The sequence below is a fragment of the Emiliania huxleyi genome, assembly GCF_000372725.1.
Source record: "Emiliania huxleyi CCMP1516 unplaced genomic scaffold EMIHUscaffold_5, whole genome shotgun sequence".
In the NCBI taxonomy this organism is placed as follows: domain Eukaryota; phylum Haptophyta; order Isochrysidales; family Noelaerhabdaceae; genus Emiliania; species Emiliania huxleyi.
Window position 1 is genome coordinate 1,865,218 of NW_005198244.1, and position 16,193 is coordinate 1,881,410.

Here is a 16,193-nt window from a genome sequence, read left to right on the forward strand (position 1 = left end):
CGCCGCCGAGCCCGCCGTGGCCGAGCCCGCTGCCGCCGACGGGCCCGCCGCCGCCGCGCCCGCCGAAGCGGCGACGGCTGCCGCGGCTGCCCCTGCTGATGGCAGCTTTGCTGCCATGCAGATCGCTGCGAACAACAGGCTGGATGCCTAGGCCCCCACGTCAGGCCCCCACAAAGCCTGCGCGCAGCCTGCGCGTTCCAACCGGTCCCCTCTTGGACGCAAGCCTCATGTGTTCTACTGTGGAGCAGTGTGCTGTGGGGAGAGCTGGGGAGAGGCAAGGATGGTTTCATGCCGTGCTAGCCACACAGACGCTCGACACCGCTCGACACCTTGCGCCACCGACCACGCAACTCGACACCCGCTCGACCCGCTCGACACCCTCGACACCCTCGACACCACTCCTCGACACCTCGACACCGGCAAGCATGGTATCAGCCTCGACACAGGCCTCGACAGGCCTCGACAGGCCTCGACAGGCCTACTGGAGCGCGCACCCTGGCACTAGCATAGACAGGTGCCCAGTGTCGTGCGGAAAGAAAGAAAGAAAAGTCCCGCCACGGAGGTCGAAAGAAAGAAAGAAAACGGCGGACCGCGCCAAACTAACGGACGGATCAGGGATGGCAGAGAAGGTGACAGAGTCGGGTCCCCGCAGCTCGCCCCTATTTCTTCTCTCCTGGGACAGGCAGTCTCGCGGGCACACACAGCTGAGGGAGATTTTTGAAAACCAACAAGAAATCACGACCCTCACAGTGATTTGGGCTTCACAGCTGTGGAACGAACGTGGGAAAGAAAGAAAAATCACGTGACGGAGAAGAAAAGAAATACAGGAGCGGGCGAGGGATCAGGGAAGAACGAAAGAAAGAAAACGTAGAACCCAAAGGAGGGATGGGAGGACGGCACGCCCCACCACACAGGGGCGCTTAGCTCCATTTCTTCTTTCCTCCTGGGCCAGACGCTCGCCACCCACAGCGCGCCGAGGTCTCCCGGCAAGCCTCTTCCTGTCTGATGCAGGCGGCGGAGGGCGCGCTCTCCTCCTCCGAGGAAGGCAGCTCGCTCGACGAGCCCACCTGGGTGTCCTGGTTTTGCATGCTGCGGAACCACGAGTTCTTCTGCGAGGTGGACCCCTCCTTCGTACAAGACCGCTTCAACCTCTATGGGCTCAAAGAGCTGGTCGGTCCGTTGTATGGGGAGGCGATGACGATGATCCTGGGCTACGCGCCTACAGGTGCGGGCTCGACACGCGCGCGCGCCGCGCAATAGCCCTCCTGACACCGCCGCATCTGCACACACCGCAGAGAAGCAGCAAAATCGCCCTCCTGACCCCACCGCGCCCTCCCGCGCAGAGAAGCAGCTGGCGGACCCAACGCAGAGGGTGCACAAGGCGCGAGCGAGCCGCCGGTCGCGTGGTCGTCGGCGGCAGCTTTGTCTCACCGCCCGCCTCTCCCCCTCCCGCAGGTGCTTGACACGGCGCGCATACTATACGGGCTGATCCACGCGCGCTATATCTTGACGGCGCAGGGGCTGAGCGACATGGTGCGCGTGCGCCGGCCACGCGCCCCGCCCGGCCCTCCGCGCTTGCTCTCCCGCTCCCCGCCAACACGGCGCGCGCGCCCCTCTCCCCCACCGCCCCGGCCTTGCCTCGCCGCAGAAAGCAAAGTACAAGGCGCACGAGTTTGGCGCCTGCCCGCGGACGCTGTGCGACAAGCAGGTGGTGCTGCCGGTCGGGCTGAGCGACACGCACTCGACGTCCAACGAGAACCCGCTCAAGCTCTTCTGCCCGCGCTGCCAGGTGACACGTGCCGCCGCTGCGCCCGCCGCGCGCCCGACGGCGCCGCCGCCTCACCGCCGCCCGCGCCCCCTCGCAGGAGCTGTACGATCACAACGTGCCGGGCGGCAACTACATCGACGGCGCCTTCTTCGGGTCGACATACCCGCACCTGTTCCTGCAGACCTTCCGCGAGGTCCGGCCCCCGCCGCCGACGCAGAGGTACGTGCCGCGCGTGTTTGGCTTCAAAATAGCCAAGGTCGAGGAGCAGGCGCTCCAAAACACCGCGCGAGAGGAGTGGCCCAAGCGGCTGAAAAACGAGCCGGTCAGCGACTGGGACTCCTGACGCGTGTGCGGGCTCTTTCGGCCCTGTCCAGTTTTCGTGCTCCCCCCCCTCGCCCCCCCCGAATCGACTGCACCCCCCGAGATGGTGGGTGCAGGCGCGGCTTGTCGGTGTCGCAAGAGAGCGGCGTGAGACGTTGGAGTTGGTAGTCGTCGGAGGCACCCTGCATCAAATGGTATTCGATCTCAAAAGAAGGCTGAGCCCTGGTCTGACACCGACGTGACAGCAAACCCCGGGACAGCGCCTGACAGTGGGTCAGTGCCCGAAAGCCTGACAGCGCTGACAGCACTTTCTCCGACAGTCTGACAGCACGTATCTGACAGCCTGACAGCAGAGTTTGACAGTCGAGGGGTCCCGTCGCTGTCAGGCCCAACGTGACAGCCTGACACGTGACAGCTGTCTGACAGAGCCTGACAGCACACAGTGGCCTCGCTGACCCAGCAGCGCTGACAGCCCGACAGCAGCACAGACCGTACACAGACCCCGTAGAGCCTCTTTCTTGTGCCCCATGAGGGTATAACAAAATTACATGCAAAGACGTGTACATGTGAGTGTGGTCCATGTCCATGTCCATGTCCATGTCCATGTATGTAGTCATGGGGGGATGGTCATGGGTGTCTCTCTCAACCCTCCCGCCCCACCTCTGCGGACCCCTCTCTAGCACCGGCGGCTGTGCTACTACAAATGAAGCTACCAGCTAGCCTTCTGGGGCCCTACAGTCATATGCCTACGGCGTCTGGGTGGGGGTGGCCGCCGCCGTCTGTGCCGCCGCCGCCGCCTGCGCCTGCGCCGCCAGCTCCAAGGTCTTTGCCATCGGCAACATTGAGCAGGTGGCCGTTGCCGACGGCACGGTAGACGGCACGCGCGCCGCGCCACTGGCAGCTCCAGCGCAGAGTACCTGCGCCAGCTCTCCATGAGTCAGCGCAGCAACGGGGTCTTCATCAATGACCCCAAGGGCCTCTTTATCCTCCGGTGGTACACCGTGAGGTGAAGGGTGACGGGACCCCCGCAGTCGGTCCGCGCTACCAGAACAGAGCGTGCAAGTACTACAAGCTGACGAGCGACAACGATGGGGAGCAACTACCAGATCATCAGCAAGGTGTACCTGAAGAAGCACTCCAGCCTGCCTCTCTGCTATTCTCTCAGTGTGCGGCAGACAAGAAGATGGTGACGTCCACCATGAAAAAGATGGTGGGACCGGAGGCAGAGTAGAGACTAGAGTATGTGTCGTAGAGTCCTGCTGGTCTCCTCTTGATAGTGTCACAAGTGTGGCTGGTGTGTGTCAGAGCCTGACAGCACCCCGACAGCACCACCTGACAGCACCTGACAGCACCGGCCATACGTCTGACAGCAGCAGCAGCCTGACAGCTCTGACAGCTCCAACAGAGTCTGGCAGCAACACCCGACAGCTCCGACAGCATCCGACAGCTACAGAGCACCTCGACTGTCAGACACGCACCCGACAGCACCCGACAGCACTGACAGCACCTGACAGCTGGTCTGACACTATCACACTATTAGCCTAATAACGACCTATTATTAGCATATACCTAATGCTAATAACGCGAGATAATTAGCTTGTTATTAGCTTGACTCGCGTTATTAGCCTAATAAGCACCTAATACGCACCTAATAAGCGCTGTTATAAGCCTAATAATTAGCTTGTTATTAGCTTCTCGCGTTATTAGGTATATGCTATTAGGTCGTTATTAGGCTAATAGTTTGATAGTGGACAGAGGCACCTAACAATGCCTGACAGCTGCCTGACAGCCCGACAGATCACCTGACAGCACCTGACAGCCTGACAGCCAGGGCTCAGAAAGAAGGCCGAGAGGCGAGAGCCCGAGGAGCGAGGTGCGAGGTCCACGAGGACTCTCGCGCGGGGAGTGGAGAGTGCGAGCTGCGACTGTGTGGTGTGTGCGAGGAGCACCCGCTTCTCCACTTGGAGTGCAGTTATCAACCGCACACCCACAGGGCCGGGGAGCTAAGAAGCGCACCCAGCGGGCCGGATCCCGGATTGATCGGGATCGGGTTGCGGGCAAGAGATTGACCCCAGACAAGGTTATGGGAGCGGCCATAACAGGTGTTATGGCTGTTATGGCTGGCTGCTCATAACACCTCATAACACCTCATAACACCTCATAACACCTCCATCGCTGTTATGGCTGTTATGCCCACCCTACCATAACACGAATTCCATAACACCTCATAACACCTCATAACACCTCATAGCACTCATAACACCTCCCACTGGTTGTTATGACAGCCAGCATAACAACCTCATAACAGCTGTTATGACTCGGCCAAAACCGAATTTGACCTTTGAGCAGGCGGACATCGCTTCCAGGGAGGGGGGCGTGCTTCTGCTCACGCTCCACCCCCCCCCCTAGCATGTGGTGAAGGCGCTGGGGGGGTCGGGACCCCCCCCCTAGCATGTGGTGAAGCCTCTGGGGGGGGTCGGACCCCCCCCCTAGCATGTGGTGGGCACCCCCCAGCAGTTCGTGGGCTAGGAATAGCCGCCAGAGAGCCGATTTTGCCCCCAAAGTTGTGAAATCGTGGCTGAAAGTCCAATATCTTGGAGAATCTGACCAGTCTCAAGGCTCATGTAGCTCCAAAGGATGATTTCCCCCTCGAAAATGCTGCGAAATGAGGCGTAAAATCAAGGGCCCGGAGGGCCTGACCACGAGTCTCTGGGGGGGTCCTCGGCGGTGACCCCCCCCCAGCATGTGGTGAAGGCGCTGGGGGGGGCGGGACCCCCCCCCTAGCATGTGGTGAAGCCTCTGGGGGGGGTCGGACCCCCCCCCTAGCATGTGGTGTGAGCAGAAGCACGCCCCCCTCCCTGGAGGCGATGTCCGCCTGCTCCTTCTGTCCCACGGATTTTTTCAAGGGAGGGGCCCCGCCGCGCGAATCCCGGTGTTTGTTCAATAAAATTCTTCTTTTGGAGCGCCCGCCCCGCGCCGGGGTCCGAACCCCCCCAGAGGCTTCACCACATTGGGGGGGGGGGGGTCATGGACCCCCCCAGAGATGCTACCAGCCATTCAGCCAACCATGGCCTACCGGATGAAGATTCAAGAGCCAGAAGCCCTCGTCATTTGACCTGCGCGTCTCCGACTTCAAGAGAATTCCCGGCTTCAACTATGTGCCGGTCTGTGTCGACGGAGGACGAGCACACGTACAACTCGCTGGCTCAGGGCAAAAGAGAAAACATTTGGGGATCGATGCCGAACCTCGCGCGCGGCAGCGCGCGAAGCGAAAATTCCAGCGGCGAGCAGTTCGGCGTGGCCTCTCGCCTCTCGGGCCATAACACCGTGGTGCGTGGACCCGGGACGCGGACGGCTCTCTCATAGCAGCCCATAACATGTTATGGGTGTGTTGCTATGGGTGTTATGGGCCCGGCGCGAGGACAGGAGATCCGCTGAACCTCCGGAGAGATAGTGTACTCAGGTGTCAGAGGAGTACGGTACTGTGTACGAAGGGTGGTACGTGCGGTGCAGGGGGGTCATGTGTGTCTTCGTATGAGCGTGTTAGCTGTTGCGTCCATGCGTGTTCAACACGGCCGGGTGTTCAACTCAGCCTTGGGACACTCTTCGTTTGTATACTAAAAACCACTCAATCCGCACCACATGAGAGACAGATGTCGACCAGAGATCGCTCACCCCGCCTGCCGCTGATACCGCCCTACCCCCGCTGTCCGCGTCCGCCCGCCGAGGCCGAGGCAACTGAGCAGAGAGCCCACCGCCTCCCCGAGCACGAGCGCCACCGCCCCCGCCGCCGCCCCCACCGCGCCCACCGCGCCCGCCACCGCCGTGCCAACGGCGGTAACCGCTCCCGCCACGGCCGCAAACGTAGGCGCCAGCAACGAGTCGAACACCCACGTCGCCACCGCCGCCGCCGCCGCGAGCGCCACCAGCGCTGCGGAGAGGGCGGCGGAGAGGGCCGCCTGCACGAGTGTCACGACCGGCGAGAGCGCCGCGGCGACGTGGCGCATGAGAAAGGAGACCGCGCTTACAAAGGCGGAGACGAGCGGCGCCGCCGCGTCGAAAATCATGCTCAGCGCGGAGCAAAACGCGGAAAAGGCGCCTCCGAGCAAACGGCAGCAAGCCGCGACGAGCCGTAGCAGCGCGTCGCCCGCAGAGGCGAACGCGCGCTGCGTCGCCGCCGCGCACCCTCCGAGCAAATGCGACGCGAGCCGCGCGCAAGCCTCGAGGGGGAGCCAGACGGCCTCGGTAACCAGCGCGTCGAGCGCCACGGCGCCGCGGCAAGCGCCGCGGGCGCCGACGCACACGGCGTGGCTCGCGTGCACGCCGAGCGCCTGCTCCCAAACGACCTCGGGGTGATCTTGGGCAAGTTTGGGCGATCTCGGCTCGCGTGCACGCCGCGCCGCGGTGCCGTCGCGGAGCGCGCGCGCCGCGGGCGAGGCGAGGCGGAGGGCGGCGGCGGCGGCGGCGACGAGCGGGGCGGTGGCGACGCGGACGGCACGCGAGAGAGGGAAGCAGCAATGGTCGACCAGCGCGTAGACGCAGCGCTTGCAGTGGGTGGCGACCCACTCGACGGCGGCGACCCAGCCGGCGTGCACCGCGCGGCAGGCGGCGAGCAGCACCGATCCGGCCAGCCGCGCCGCCGCGGGCAGGACGCGCCAGAGCAGCAGCAGCGCGAGGGCGAGCGGGAAGGCGAGCGGGACGCAAGCTAGCTTGAGGACGACCTACAATGCAGTTGAGACACGGCTCAAGCAGGGCTCCTCCAGAGGCGCGACCTCGCTCGACGACGGACCTCGATCGGGGGGCCGCTGAGGAAGGAGGAGCAGGAGGCGCGCGCCTCTGCGCAGTCGCAAAGCGACGACGCCACCACTCTCGCCGACGCACCCCGCTCGGCGCCAAAGCAGTCGCAGAGGGAAGTGGGCGGCTCCGGCTGGCCGAGCAGCGCACGCACCTCCGCAGGTGACAGCGAGGCGCGCTCCGCTCGGTAGCTCGACTCGTCGGCCAACCAAGCGCCGCCGCGGCGGGGGGCCGCCTCCCGCAGCCGCGGAGGCACGCGCGAGGCGAGGCCCCGCAGCAGCGCGAGCAGCCTGTCGCGGCGCGCCTCGAGGGTGGCTCCGCCGCCGCCGCCGCCGCCGTCGCCCCCGGTCGAGTCGGGCAGCAGCGTGAGCGAGACCGTCCCTGGCCGAGACCATACCCACCCGGACCCGCGCACCTCCACCAGCAGGCCGGGAGGGGACGCCGCCGGAGCGGGCGAGATCGACGAGACGGACTCCAGGCCGACGGCCGCGAGAAAGGCGCCGCCTCCGCTGTCGTCGCCATCCTGGCCGCTACCTCCGCCGCCTCCGCTGCCGCCTCCGCCCTCCTCCTCGTCGCCGAGGTGCTCAAACACGAGAGCCGCCCGCTCAGCGTCAACCACCAGCCTCTCGCCAGAGAGGTCCGACCCGCCCCACGAGCTCCAGCCGCCAGTCTCGCGCCGCGCCACCCGCGTGCCGCCCGCGACAAGCTCCGCGAGCAGCGCGCGCTCCTCCGCCGAGAGCGGCGCGCCGACCCCGCCGGGCGAAGGCGCCGACCGCGCCGCCGCAACGCCCTGCCCCGTGCCGGGCGCCGCGCCGCCCTTGCCGCCCGGCCTCGCCTCGGCCGCGACCTCGGAAGGAGCGGCGGCGGCGGCGGCGCGGAGGGCGGCGAGCCACTCCCCCGGCGGCCGCGCTCGTAGTGCGGGCCGGAGCTCGGCCGGCTCTCCCCTGCCGCACTGCGCCACCGCGAGCACGTAGCGCGGCACGACGCGCTCGGTGCGGTACAGCACGAACTCGGGCGCGCGCAGCCCGCCCGCCGACGCCGACGCGGCGACCGAGTCGAACCCCTTCGCCTCGAGGTCCTTCTCTGGGTCGAGGTCTGCGGACGAGTCGCGGGCGCGTCGTGGGGCGCGTCGTGGAGGTGTCATCGTGATGTGGAGGTGTCGTGGAGGTGCCGTGGAGGTGCCGTGGAGGTCTGCGGACGAGTCGCGGGCGCGTCGTGGGGCTCTAAGAGGTGTGCGCTGCTGGGCGGCTAGGCCGCGGGTGTGGAAGGCGCGCGTCTCGGAAGGCGCGCGGCGGGCGAGGGAGGTGGGCAGCGTCTCGGAAGTGTCGCGGACCGGTGCGGGCGCGGCGGGTGTGGAGCGGTGCGCCGAGCTCGACCTCGCAGGCGAGATCGATTGGTTAATTCGTGACTGAGTGTTAGTAGTGTTGACGGGCGCTGCGCTCGACCTCGCAGACCAGCATGTGCCGCCTTCCGCGCAGCCAGCCGCCGAGGCCGCCCGCGTACCGCAGCGACTTGAGCGGGCAGTCCGCAAAGTAGACGCCGCGCCCAAACATGCCTCCGTGCGGCGGCAGCCGGAACCCCTCGGCGACGATCGCATGCGCGTTCTCTATCGGAGTGCCTGTGAGGCGGTGTCGTGACACGTCACGGACGCGCCGTCGGCATGCCCGCCTTCCCCCGCACCCCCTCGGCGGGCGGCACCGTGGAAGAGCAGCTCGCGGCGCGTCGGCTTGCCGTCGGCCTCTCGCGCCGCCGCCATGCGCCCAAACGCAGCCTCGAGCTCCGGGCTGGCGACGCGCCACGCGGCGTGCAGCGACATGCCGAACGAGTAGCGGTCCGCCTGCGCGCCGCACTGGCTTGCCACGTACTCGGCCAGCAAGTCGAACTCCTCCGCGCCGACGCGGCGGGTGTGGCGCCTACGCGAGGGAGCAGAGCAGCCGCGCTCGCCTCGAGGCTGGTCGGGCGGCACCCGCCCTGGCGAGGCGGGTGGCGGCGCCAGATCGCAGGGCCACCGCCACATCCCATGGCGACGAACGCGACCAGCCGCTGCGCCAGGAAGAGGCCGCCCGCGAGCGCGCCGATCGCCGCGCCCGCCGACCACCACCGCAGGTGCAGCTCGCCGTGCGTCCAGCTCACGCTCGCGGGCAGCGTGACGTTGGCGGCAGGCACCCACGCCGGGAGGCGGACGCCGTCTGGCGGCACCAGCGGCACCTCCGCCCACCCGACGACGGGCAGCGTCACATTGGGCGGAGGGATGCCCTCAAGGGCGGCGCCGAAGAGCGGCCATGCGCCCGGGAGCGTCCACGCGCAGCACGCGCCGCACACCCAAGCTGCCGCCGCCGCCAGCAGCCCCTGGAGGAGCGCCAGGTACGTCCAGTCTACGAGCCGGGCGTTGGGCCGGAGGGAGAGCGTCGCGATGTATTGGTGGAGCAGCGCGAACGTGGCCCAGAGCGACGGCACGCAGAGCGCGAGCAGGGCAGCCGTGCAGAGCGCCGCCCACGCTGTGGCACGCCACTCGTCCGAGGTGGAGAAGCTGTAGCCGAGCCAGAGGACTAGGCAGGAAAGGAGGAGCCCGCGGCGAGGGCTGCCGCGTCGAGCGTCGAGGAGAGGGTCGATCATTGCGCCGCTGCGGCGTCGTCGAGTCGTCGAGCCGGCGCCGTTGCGAGCGAGTCGCTTGGACACATCCCAACAAAACGACGAACGTCAGCGGAGCTGGGAATAGGACCGCCGCAAGCGGCGTGGCGTGGAGCGGTTGAGCATCCCTCCGGTGGCCCCTCTGCGCCGGGGAGGCGTTGTTGGAGGCTAGGACGCAAGCGTCCGTCGCCCTTTTCAAACTCGGGGCCCACTCCGCTACGCTCCGACCCGAATTCGGAGGGCCTAAAAGTTTAAGGTGTTGCTGCGCAAAAGGGGTCGGACACAGGGCGCAGCTCATGCTCAGAGCTAGAAAGAAGGGGAGCTATAGAGAGAACGACTACCCTGTCCCGTTATTGCGTACACCAACACCACAAAAGCTCTCTCTCTCCTGTCCTCACTCAGGGGGTCACAAGTTTACCGAGTCTCTCGACTAGCTGCCACGTTGCCGACCGAGAGCGGATCTCCTCCTGCTCCGCAAGGAGGGTGGCCAAGGCTAAAGTCTTGCCGGAGCCGCCGGGCGTGTTGACGACTTGGAGAAGGTCGCCCTTGTACTTGTACTTGTAGAGATGCTCGAGGGGGTGCTTTGTGGGGCGGTGCGCAGCCAGGCCAGCAGTGAGGGGAGGCGCACCCTGCAGACGCCGGCTGCCTCTCCAACCGCTTCTGCAGCGTCCTTCTTTGCCCGTGCATGGGCGATCCGATTCCGCAGCGTGTCGTCCCCAGCGGCGGTGCTGCGCGGGAGGCGGCCGCGGGCACGCTGGGCTCGATCAGCTTTCCCTAGCACGGATTTGGCGGACGTTCTTGGCTTCAATTTTACCGGAATGTCTTGGCACCAGCTGAAGGCTTGCACGGCCCAGATCACATGGGGTTTGCGTTTCTGCTGCACGGTATTCGGATTTTGCTATTTGTTCGTGTGGGGGTATATTGCAGATTTGTCAATGGTACCGCGTCTGCGACGCGGGCGCCTTGCGGGCAGAGCCCTTAGCCAGCCTTTATATCTTGCGCGGTCAGAAACCCCGCGCGCCTCTTCTTAGACCTAATCTGGCCTGCTGCGGCACCTACTGGACACAACAATACACCAAACAATACATTGCGATCTATCTCCTACGACCACCCCCGCCCGCTAGGACCCACCCTCAAACAGCAGGTTGGCGGCCACGGCCTCGTCCTTGCCGCACGCCAGGTACGCCTCGAGCGCCTGGGCGTGCGTGAAGCCGAGTCCCTCAAGCCGTCCCACGGCCTCACCATCGGCCTCGCCGTCGAGCTGCGCCTCCATCGCGGCTGCAGTGGCGGCCGCGGCGGCGCCCGCCCTGCTGCGCTCGAGAGGGCCCTCGCGCAGCGCCGCCTCGAGCATCGCGCCAGTCACGCGCCGCTCGCCGACCGCGCGCTGCAGCTCGGGGTCGACCAGAACTCGTTGCAGCAGCCGCTCCAGCTCCGCCGGGCGCTGCTCGACGCCCGCGAGCGCAGGCATGCTCAGCAGAGCCTGCACCTCGGGCATCCTACGCAGCGCCTCCATCCTCTCCGGGTCGGCGCGAAGCTCGCGAGCGAGCTGTGAGGCGCGAGCCTCGCGGCGGATGCGCTCAGAGATGCGGACGAGGGCGGCGCGCCGCTCCGCCGGGGAGAGCCTGGAGCGACCGCTGACGGTTGGTCGGGAGGAGCTCGCAGCGCCGCTGCCGGACGGCCTGGAGGTGCTGCTCAAGGGCCGCCGGTCAGGTGCATCTTGCAAGACAAGAGCCGTCGCCGCAGGCACGCGGCCGCCGGAGGACTCCAAAGCCAGCCGGCAGAGGGCGCCCGCCCGAGCAAGCGTCGCGCGGTCAGCGTCCGTCATGGAGGAGAGGAAGGAGGCTACAGGCGCCATAGTTCTGGGCGGTCTGCTGGCAAGTGTGGGCGCGGCGGCGGCGGCAAGCGCGAGTGTTTCTTCTTGCCGGAGAGTTCTCCCTGCTGAGTTCTCCACTCCCCAACCATTCGTGTCGCTCGAGCTGCCGCTTTTGCTCGTCTCAGCTCGAGAAAAGGTGCCGCATTCCTCGCTGTGCTTCTTTAGCAGGCGGTGGACTGTCGGCTGCGAGGACGGTCGCATTTGCGCGAGGCGAGGCGAGCATTCAGACGCGTTGCATGCGCCATGCCTCGCGCCAGCGCGTGCGGGAGCTCCTGGCTGAGTGTTGAGTCCAGGCGAGTTGCGCTGGCCACTATCGCTACGCCGAGCCGAGCTGACGCGCCGAGGCGCCGGCCAGTCGCAGCCGTGAGGCATGCCACAGCAGCAGAGGCACCTCCCACCCATTGGGCGGGCAGACAGAAGGCCAGGGCAGCACTGGCAAGTGCAACGCGCCTCATGTCGGAGAGCGACCGTGCCTCGTTCGCAGCTTATGATGTAGAGTTTGCTGTTTGTTGTAGAGATTTCACGTTGTAGAGCGCCTCTACATCGCTCTCTCTACAACGCACCCGCCTCGTCACGCGGCGGATGTAGAGCTCTACAGCTCTACAGCGCTCTACACTCTACATCCTCTACACCCTCCCTCAGACTATAACGGGACAGGGAGTCGTTCTCTCTATAGCTCCCCTTCTGGCTCTTAGCATGAGCTGCGCCCTGTGTCCGACCCCTTTTGCGCAGCAACACCTTAAACTTTTAGGCCCTCCGACAAATGTTTTTTTTGTTTGTGTTGTCAAATGTTTGGTATTGCTAAAAATCTCTCTCCGAATTCGGGTCGGAGCGTAGCGGAGTGGGCCCCGAGTTTGAAAAGGGCGACGGACGCTTGCGTCCTAGCCTCCAACAACGCCTCCCCGGCGCAGAGGGGCCCCCGGAGGGATGCTCAACCGCTCCACGCCACGCCGCTTCCCGCTTCCCGTGGTCTTTTTCCCAGCTTCGGGGAGCCCCCCCGTGGTGACTCTCGCTCAGAGCTCGCAGCCCGCTGCCTGGCCCGCTTTCGCTCGGTTCAGCGGCTACGGGGCACTCGAAGACAAGGCAAATGCCCTCCCTCCACCTCCTGCCGCTCCTTCTCGCCCTCACCATCCGCCCACCATCGAGCCCCGTCCACGTGTACCCGGCCCGTGTGCTCGAGTCCTACCCGCACGACGCGGACGCCTTCACGCAGGGCCTGCACCTCGAGGAGGACGGCACGCTCATCGAGAGCACCGGCCTGTACGGCGAGTCGACCGTGCGGCGGGTGGACGTCGAGAGCGGTCGGCTGCTCCACTGCGAGCGCCTGCCCGGCGCCTGGTTCGGCGAGGGCGTCACCGTGCAGGCCGGCCGCTGCATCCAGCTGCTGTGGCGCGAGGGCCTGCTGCTCGTACGCGACGCGCGGACGCTGAAGCTACGCGACACGGTGGCGCTCCCGTCGGGCATCTCTGAAGGGTGGGGCATCACGGGCGACGGCGCGGGCAGCCTCTTCGTCTCGGACGGCTCGGACATCTTGCACGAGCTCGACGCGCACTCGGCGCGGAACCTCCACAGCCTCGCACCACCGCCTCCCACGCCCGCCGCTCACTCCTCGGCGCCTCATCTACCGCTCGCCAACCACCGTGCCCGGCGCCGCGCCGCGCCCACGCCACGCCCACCCCCGGCGTGGCACGTCGATGACGCGCCCGCGCCACGTCCCCTAGTTTCACGTTTGTGTTTGTAGTTTCGCGTCAAGCGGCGCATCGCGGTGCACGCGGCGGGGCGGCCGCTGCCCAACCTGAACGAGCTGCAGTGGGTGCGGGGCGAGGTCTGGGCCAACTTGTGGCACGAGGATCGGCTCGCCGTCATCGAGCCGCGCAGCGGCGCCGTGCGCTGCTTTGTCGACCTGCGCGGGCTGCTGACGGCCGAGGAGCGGCGCAGCCTCGGCCGGACGCCCGCGCTGCAGCAGGAGGCGGTGCTCAACGGGCTGGCGTACGACGAGCCGACCGGCCGGCTGCTGGTGACGGGCAAGCTGTGGCCGCGCCTCTTTGCCATCGCGACCGAGGCGCTGCAAAAAGTCGAGCAAAAACCGTAGTTGTCTCGCCTCTGCGTGTTTCGTAGCGTGTTTGCTGCTGTTTTACGTGAACAACGCACAGCGGCGACCCGGAGAGGGTCGTGTGGCCTCCCGAGGCACGCGCCACCGCCAACGCCGTGCTCGCCTTCCCGACGCCGGTTCGCCGCCATGGGCGCAGCGCCGCTGCCGCCTCTTCGGGGGGGGTGCGGCGCTCGGGGCGACACGGAGCGGGCGGGCATTCGGTACATCGAGGACGGGCGGGCATATATCGAGTTCGTCGCTTTCTCGGAACCGTCTCGGATGGACGGACTCTCGCTGTGTAGGAGATCCAGTGCTCGGGCCACGGCCAGTGCGATAATATGGGAGGCGCGGCGCATCCTCACTGGGGCACGTCCACACAGTGTCATCCGGTTGCCCCCCCCCCCCCCCCCCCCCCCCCCCAGGCGCGTGTGCGTCTGCACGGGCGGGTACCGAGGAAGAGGACGAGCACTTGCGCAGAGTGCTCCTCACCACCGTCCTCCCGGCGGCGGGAGTCGTCGCCCTTTTGGCACCCCCGCTTCGCGGCGACATTAAGGGCCCCTGAGGGGCGCTTCTTTGACACGTCCCGGTGTCGGCAGGCGCTCGCTCTCTTCTTGGTCGCCCGGCGCTTCAAGCTCGCCAAGCGGCGCCGCCAGCTATTGTGGCGCTCCACCCGCCAGCTCCGCCCCGCTTGCCGCGCGGGCACTTCTGTGTGTTCGGTAAGGTCTTCTGTTTTGTCAGGCATGTGGGTCTGCCAGGCATGGTCGAGAGTAGCTACCTTGTGTCATGTTGTACTCTCTGACACCCACGTACGGCGGTCAAACTTGCGTTATCACACACACACACACACACACACACACACACACACACACACACACACACACACATGACACTCAAGACGCGTCGAAGAGGACACACACACATGTGGCGCGAGAGTGGAGAGAGTCTCGTGACTCTGGCATCTCTGCGGTCGTGCGGAGTCCTATCTGTGTTGCACCGCCAGCACGGGCACACCGCGCTCACAGCTCACCCCGGGGTGGCGGGGAGACCGCAAACTGAGTCACGACATGAATCGATCGCATGCGAGATGCGTACCTGACCTGTAATGATAAACGTCCCACACAGAGAGGATTCCGATCAGTATCAGAGCAGTCCAAGCTCGCGCGCCGCCTCGCGCAAGTTGGCGCAGAAGGCGTTGTCGAAGATGAAGGGCAGCATCACCAGCGAGAGCACGATGAGCGGCTCGACGACAAGCATGTCGCTGCCAAGCCCGAGGAAGAAGTCGCGGATGAAGATGCGCATCTTCTCCTCCCCAAAACTGTAGCCAAAGGCCATCAGGAAGTAAAGGTTGACACCCATCACCGCCAGCGCGAAGAGCCACGCGAAGACGAGCTTGGCCGCGCCAACAAAGGAGCGGAACCCCTCACCGAGGAACGGCGTAGGCGCCGATGCTGACCACGCTATCGGGGATGATGATGCTCTCGAGATCGTAGCACCGAATGAAAGTGCCGGTTCCAATGCTCACGAGGCTGGCCGAGAGGACGGCCGTCGAGAGCGATGTACAGTACTCGAAGGTGTAGTCGCCGAGGCTGGTGACGCCGTCGGGTATGGCGATGCTTGAGAGCGCGGAGCAGCTCCTGAAAGCTCTGACGCCGATGCTCGTGAGGCCGGCCGAGAGGGTGACGCTGCCGAGCGAGGAGCAGTACTCAAACGCGTTGTTGCCGATGCTAGTCACGTTATCCGGGACGACGATGCTCGAGAGAGAATAGCACCGGTAGAAGGCGTAGTGCCCAACGTTGACGAGGCTGGCCGAGAGGTAGACCGACGCGAGGGAATAGCAGTTGTAGAAGGCGTAGTCGCCGAGGTCTGTGACGCCATCAGGGACGGCGATGCTCGAGAGAGCGCCGCAGTAGCGGAAGGCGTACCAACCAACGCTTACGAGGCTATCCGGCAGCGTGACAACCGCGAGGGAAGAGCAGTGCTCGAAGGCGCTCGTGCCGATGCTCGTCACATTGCCGGGGAGGGCGATGCTCGCAAGTGCGGTGCAACTCTGAAAGGCACCGCTTCCGACGCTCTCGAGGCTGGCCGGGAGGCTTACCGCCGAGAGCGACGAGCATTCCTTAAAAGCATTGCTGCCAATGCTGGTCGTGCCATCGGGAATGGCGATGCTGGCGAGATCGCCACAGCCATGGAATGCGGAGCCACCGATGCTCTCCAGGCCGGTCGGCAGCGTGGCCGAGGTGAGCGAGGAGCAGCCGCTAAAGGCGCTGCTGCCAATGCTCGTCACGCCTTCAGGGATGGTGATGGTCGGGAGAGAGCGGCAGCTCGAGAAGGCGTCGTCTGGAATCGCGTACGTGCCCTTACCCAAGCTCACGTTGGACAGAGAGGAGCAGAACATAAACGCGCCTTGACCGAGGCTTGCGACGCCGCTCGGCACGTTGATGGAGGAGAGCCGCCAGCTCCAGGCAAAGGCCTGCTCCCCGATGTCGACAACGGAAGCAGGCAGCACCACGTCGGTGAGCCCCTTGCAACGCCTGAAGGCCGCGCTACCAATCGACTTCAAGCCTGGCAGCTCCGAGGGCGGCGGGGGCGAGGGCGGCGGCGGCGACGGCGGGGGCGGGCTGGGCGGCGGCGGTGAGGGCGGAGGCGGGCTCGGCGGCGGAGGGGAGGGCGGCGGAGGGGAGGGCGGCGGAGGGGAGGGCGGCGGAGGGGAGGGC

At 66.0% G+C, this 16,193-nt stretch overlaps 5 protein-coding genes across 5 annotated transcripts; 2 read left to right on the top strand and 3 right to left on the bottom strand.

Moving 5' to 3' along the window:
• The first annotated feature begins 948 nt into the window (after positions 1-948).
• Positions 949-2,295, top strand: EMIHUDRAFT_426064 (hypothetical protein). The gene is made up of 5 exons (XM_005767291.1): positions 949-1,225; positions 1,344-1,381; positions 1,456-1,533; positions 1,649-1,789; positions 1,866-2,295. Exons 1-5 carry the CDS (start codon positions 1,006-1,008, stop codon positions 2,109-2,111), a joined length of 723 nt encoding a protein of 240 aa, XP_005767348.1. The 5' UTR covers positions 949-1,005; the 3' UTR covers positions 2,112-2,295.
• Positions 2,296-5,683: 3,388 nt separating this feature from the next.
• EMIHUDRAFT_461665 (hypothetical protein) lies at positions 5,684-9,559 on the bottom strand. Its single transcript, XM_005767292.1, has 6 exons — positions 8,850-9,559; positions 8,582-8,796; positions 8,329-8,501; positions 8,217-8,259; positions 6,879-8,074; positions 5,684-6,810 (listed from the first exon to the last, which is right to left on the bottom strand). The coding sequence occupies exons 1-6, from the start codon at positions 9,497-9,499 to the stop codon at positions 5,761-5,763; spliced, it is 3,327 nt and encodes a 1,108-aa protein (XP_005767349.1). The 5' UTR covers positions 9,500-9,559; the 3' UTR covers positions 5,684-5,760.
• Positions 9,560-10,502: 943 nt separating this feature from the next.
• Positions 10,503-11,027, bottom strand: EMIHUDRAFT_461666 (hypothetical protein; the record flags this gene model as incomplete). The annotated part of the gene is made up of 1 exon (XM_005767293.1): positions 10,503-11,027. The coding sequence occupies one exon, from the start codon at positions 11,025-11,027 to the stop codon at positions 10,635-10,637; it is 393 nt and encodes a 130-aa protein (XP_005767350.1). The 3' UTR covers positions 10,503-10,634.
• Positions 11,028-12,394: 1,367 nt separating this feature from the next.
• EMIHUDRAFT_426069 (hypothetical protein) lies at positions 12,395-13,548 on the top strand. Its single transcript, XM_005767294.1, has 2 exons — positions 12,395-12,942; positions 13,129-13,548. The coding sequence occupies exons 1-2, from the start codon at positions 12,475-12,477 to the stop codon at positions 13,477-13,479; spliced, it is 819 nt and encodes a 272-aa protein (XP_005767351.1). The 5' UTR covers positions 12,395-12,474; the 3' UTR covers positions 13,480-13,548.
• A 1,351-nt stretch (positions 13,549-14,899) lies between these two features.
• EMIHUDRAFT_61837 (hypothetical protein) lies at positions 14,900-15,874 on the bottom strand (the record flags this gene model as incomplete). Its single annotated transcript, XM_005767295.1, has 1 exon — positions 14,900-15,874. One exon carries the CDS (start codon positions 15,872-15,874, stop codon positions 14,900-14,902), a length of 975 nt encoding a protein of 324 aa, XP_005767352.1.
• Positions 15,875-16,193: the final 319 nt, after the last annotated feature.

What these genes read in the sequence shown, in the direction of transcription:
- EMIHUDRAFT_426064 (XM_005767291.1), top strand. Translation starts at nt 1,006, where the DNA reads ATGCAGGCGGCGGAGGGCGCGCTCTCCTCCTCCGAGGAAGGCAGCTCG. An exon ending in CCTGGGCTACGCGCCTACAG is followed by an intron (nt 1,226 to 1,343) that starts GTGCGGGCTCGA and finishes CCTCCCGCGCAG; the next exon opens with AGAAGCAGCTGGCGGACCCA. An exon ending in CAACGCAGAGGGTGCACAAG is followed by an intron (nt 1,382 to 1,455) that starts GCGCGAGCGAGC and finishes CCCCTCCCGCAG; the next exon opens with GTGCTTGACACGGCGCGCAT.
- EMIHUDRAFT_426069 (XM_005767294.1), top strand. Translation starts at nt 12,475, where the DNA reads ATGCCCTCCCTCCACCTCCTGCCGCTCCTTCTCGCCCTCACCATCCGC. An exon ending in ACGAGCTCGACGCGCACTCG is followed by an intron (nt 12,943 to 13,128) that starts GCGCGGAACCTC and finishes TTGTGTTTGTAG; the next exon opens with TTTCGCGTCAAGCGGCGCAT.
- EMIHUDRAFT_461665 (XM_005767292.1), bottom strand. Translation starts at nt 9,499, where the DNA reads ATGATCGACCCTCTCCTCGACGCTCGACGCGGCAGCCCTCGCCGCGGG. An exon ending in GGCACATGCTGGTCTGCGAG is followed by an intron (nt 8,260 to 8,328) that starts GTCGAGCGCAGC and finishes CTCGCCTGCGAG; the next exon opens with GTCGAGCTCGGCGCACCGCT. An exon ending in CACCCGCCGCGCCCGCACCG is followed by an intron (nt 8,075 to 8,216) that starts GTCCGCGACACT and finishes ACTCGTCCGCAG; the next exon opens with ACCTCCACGGCACCTCCACG.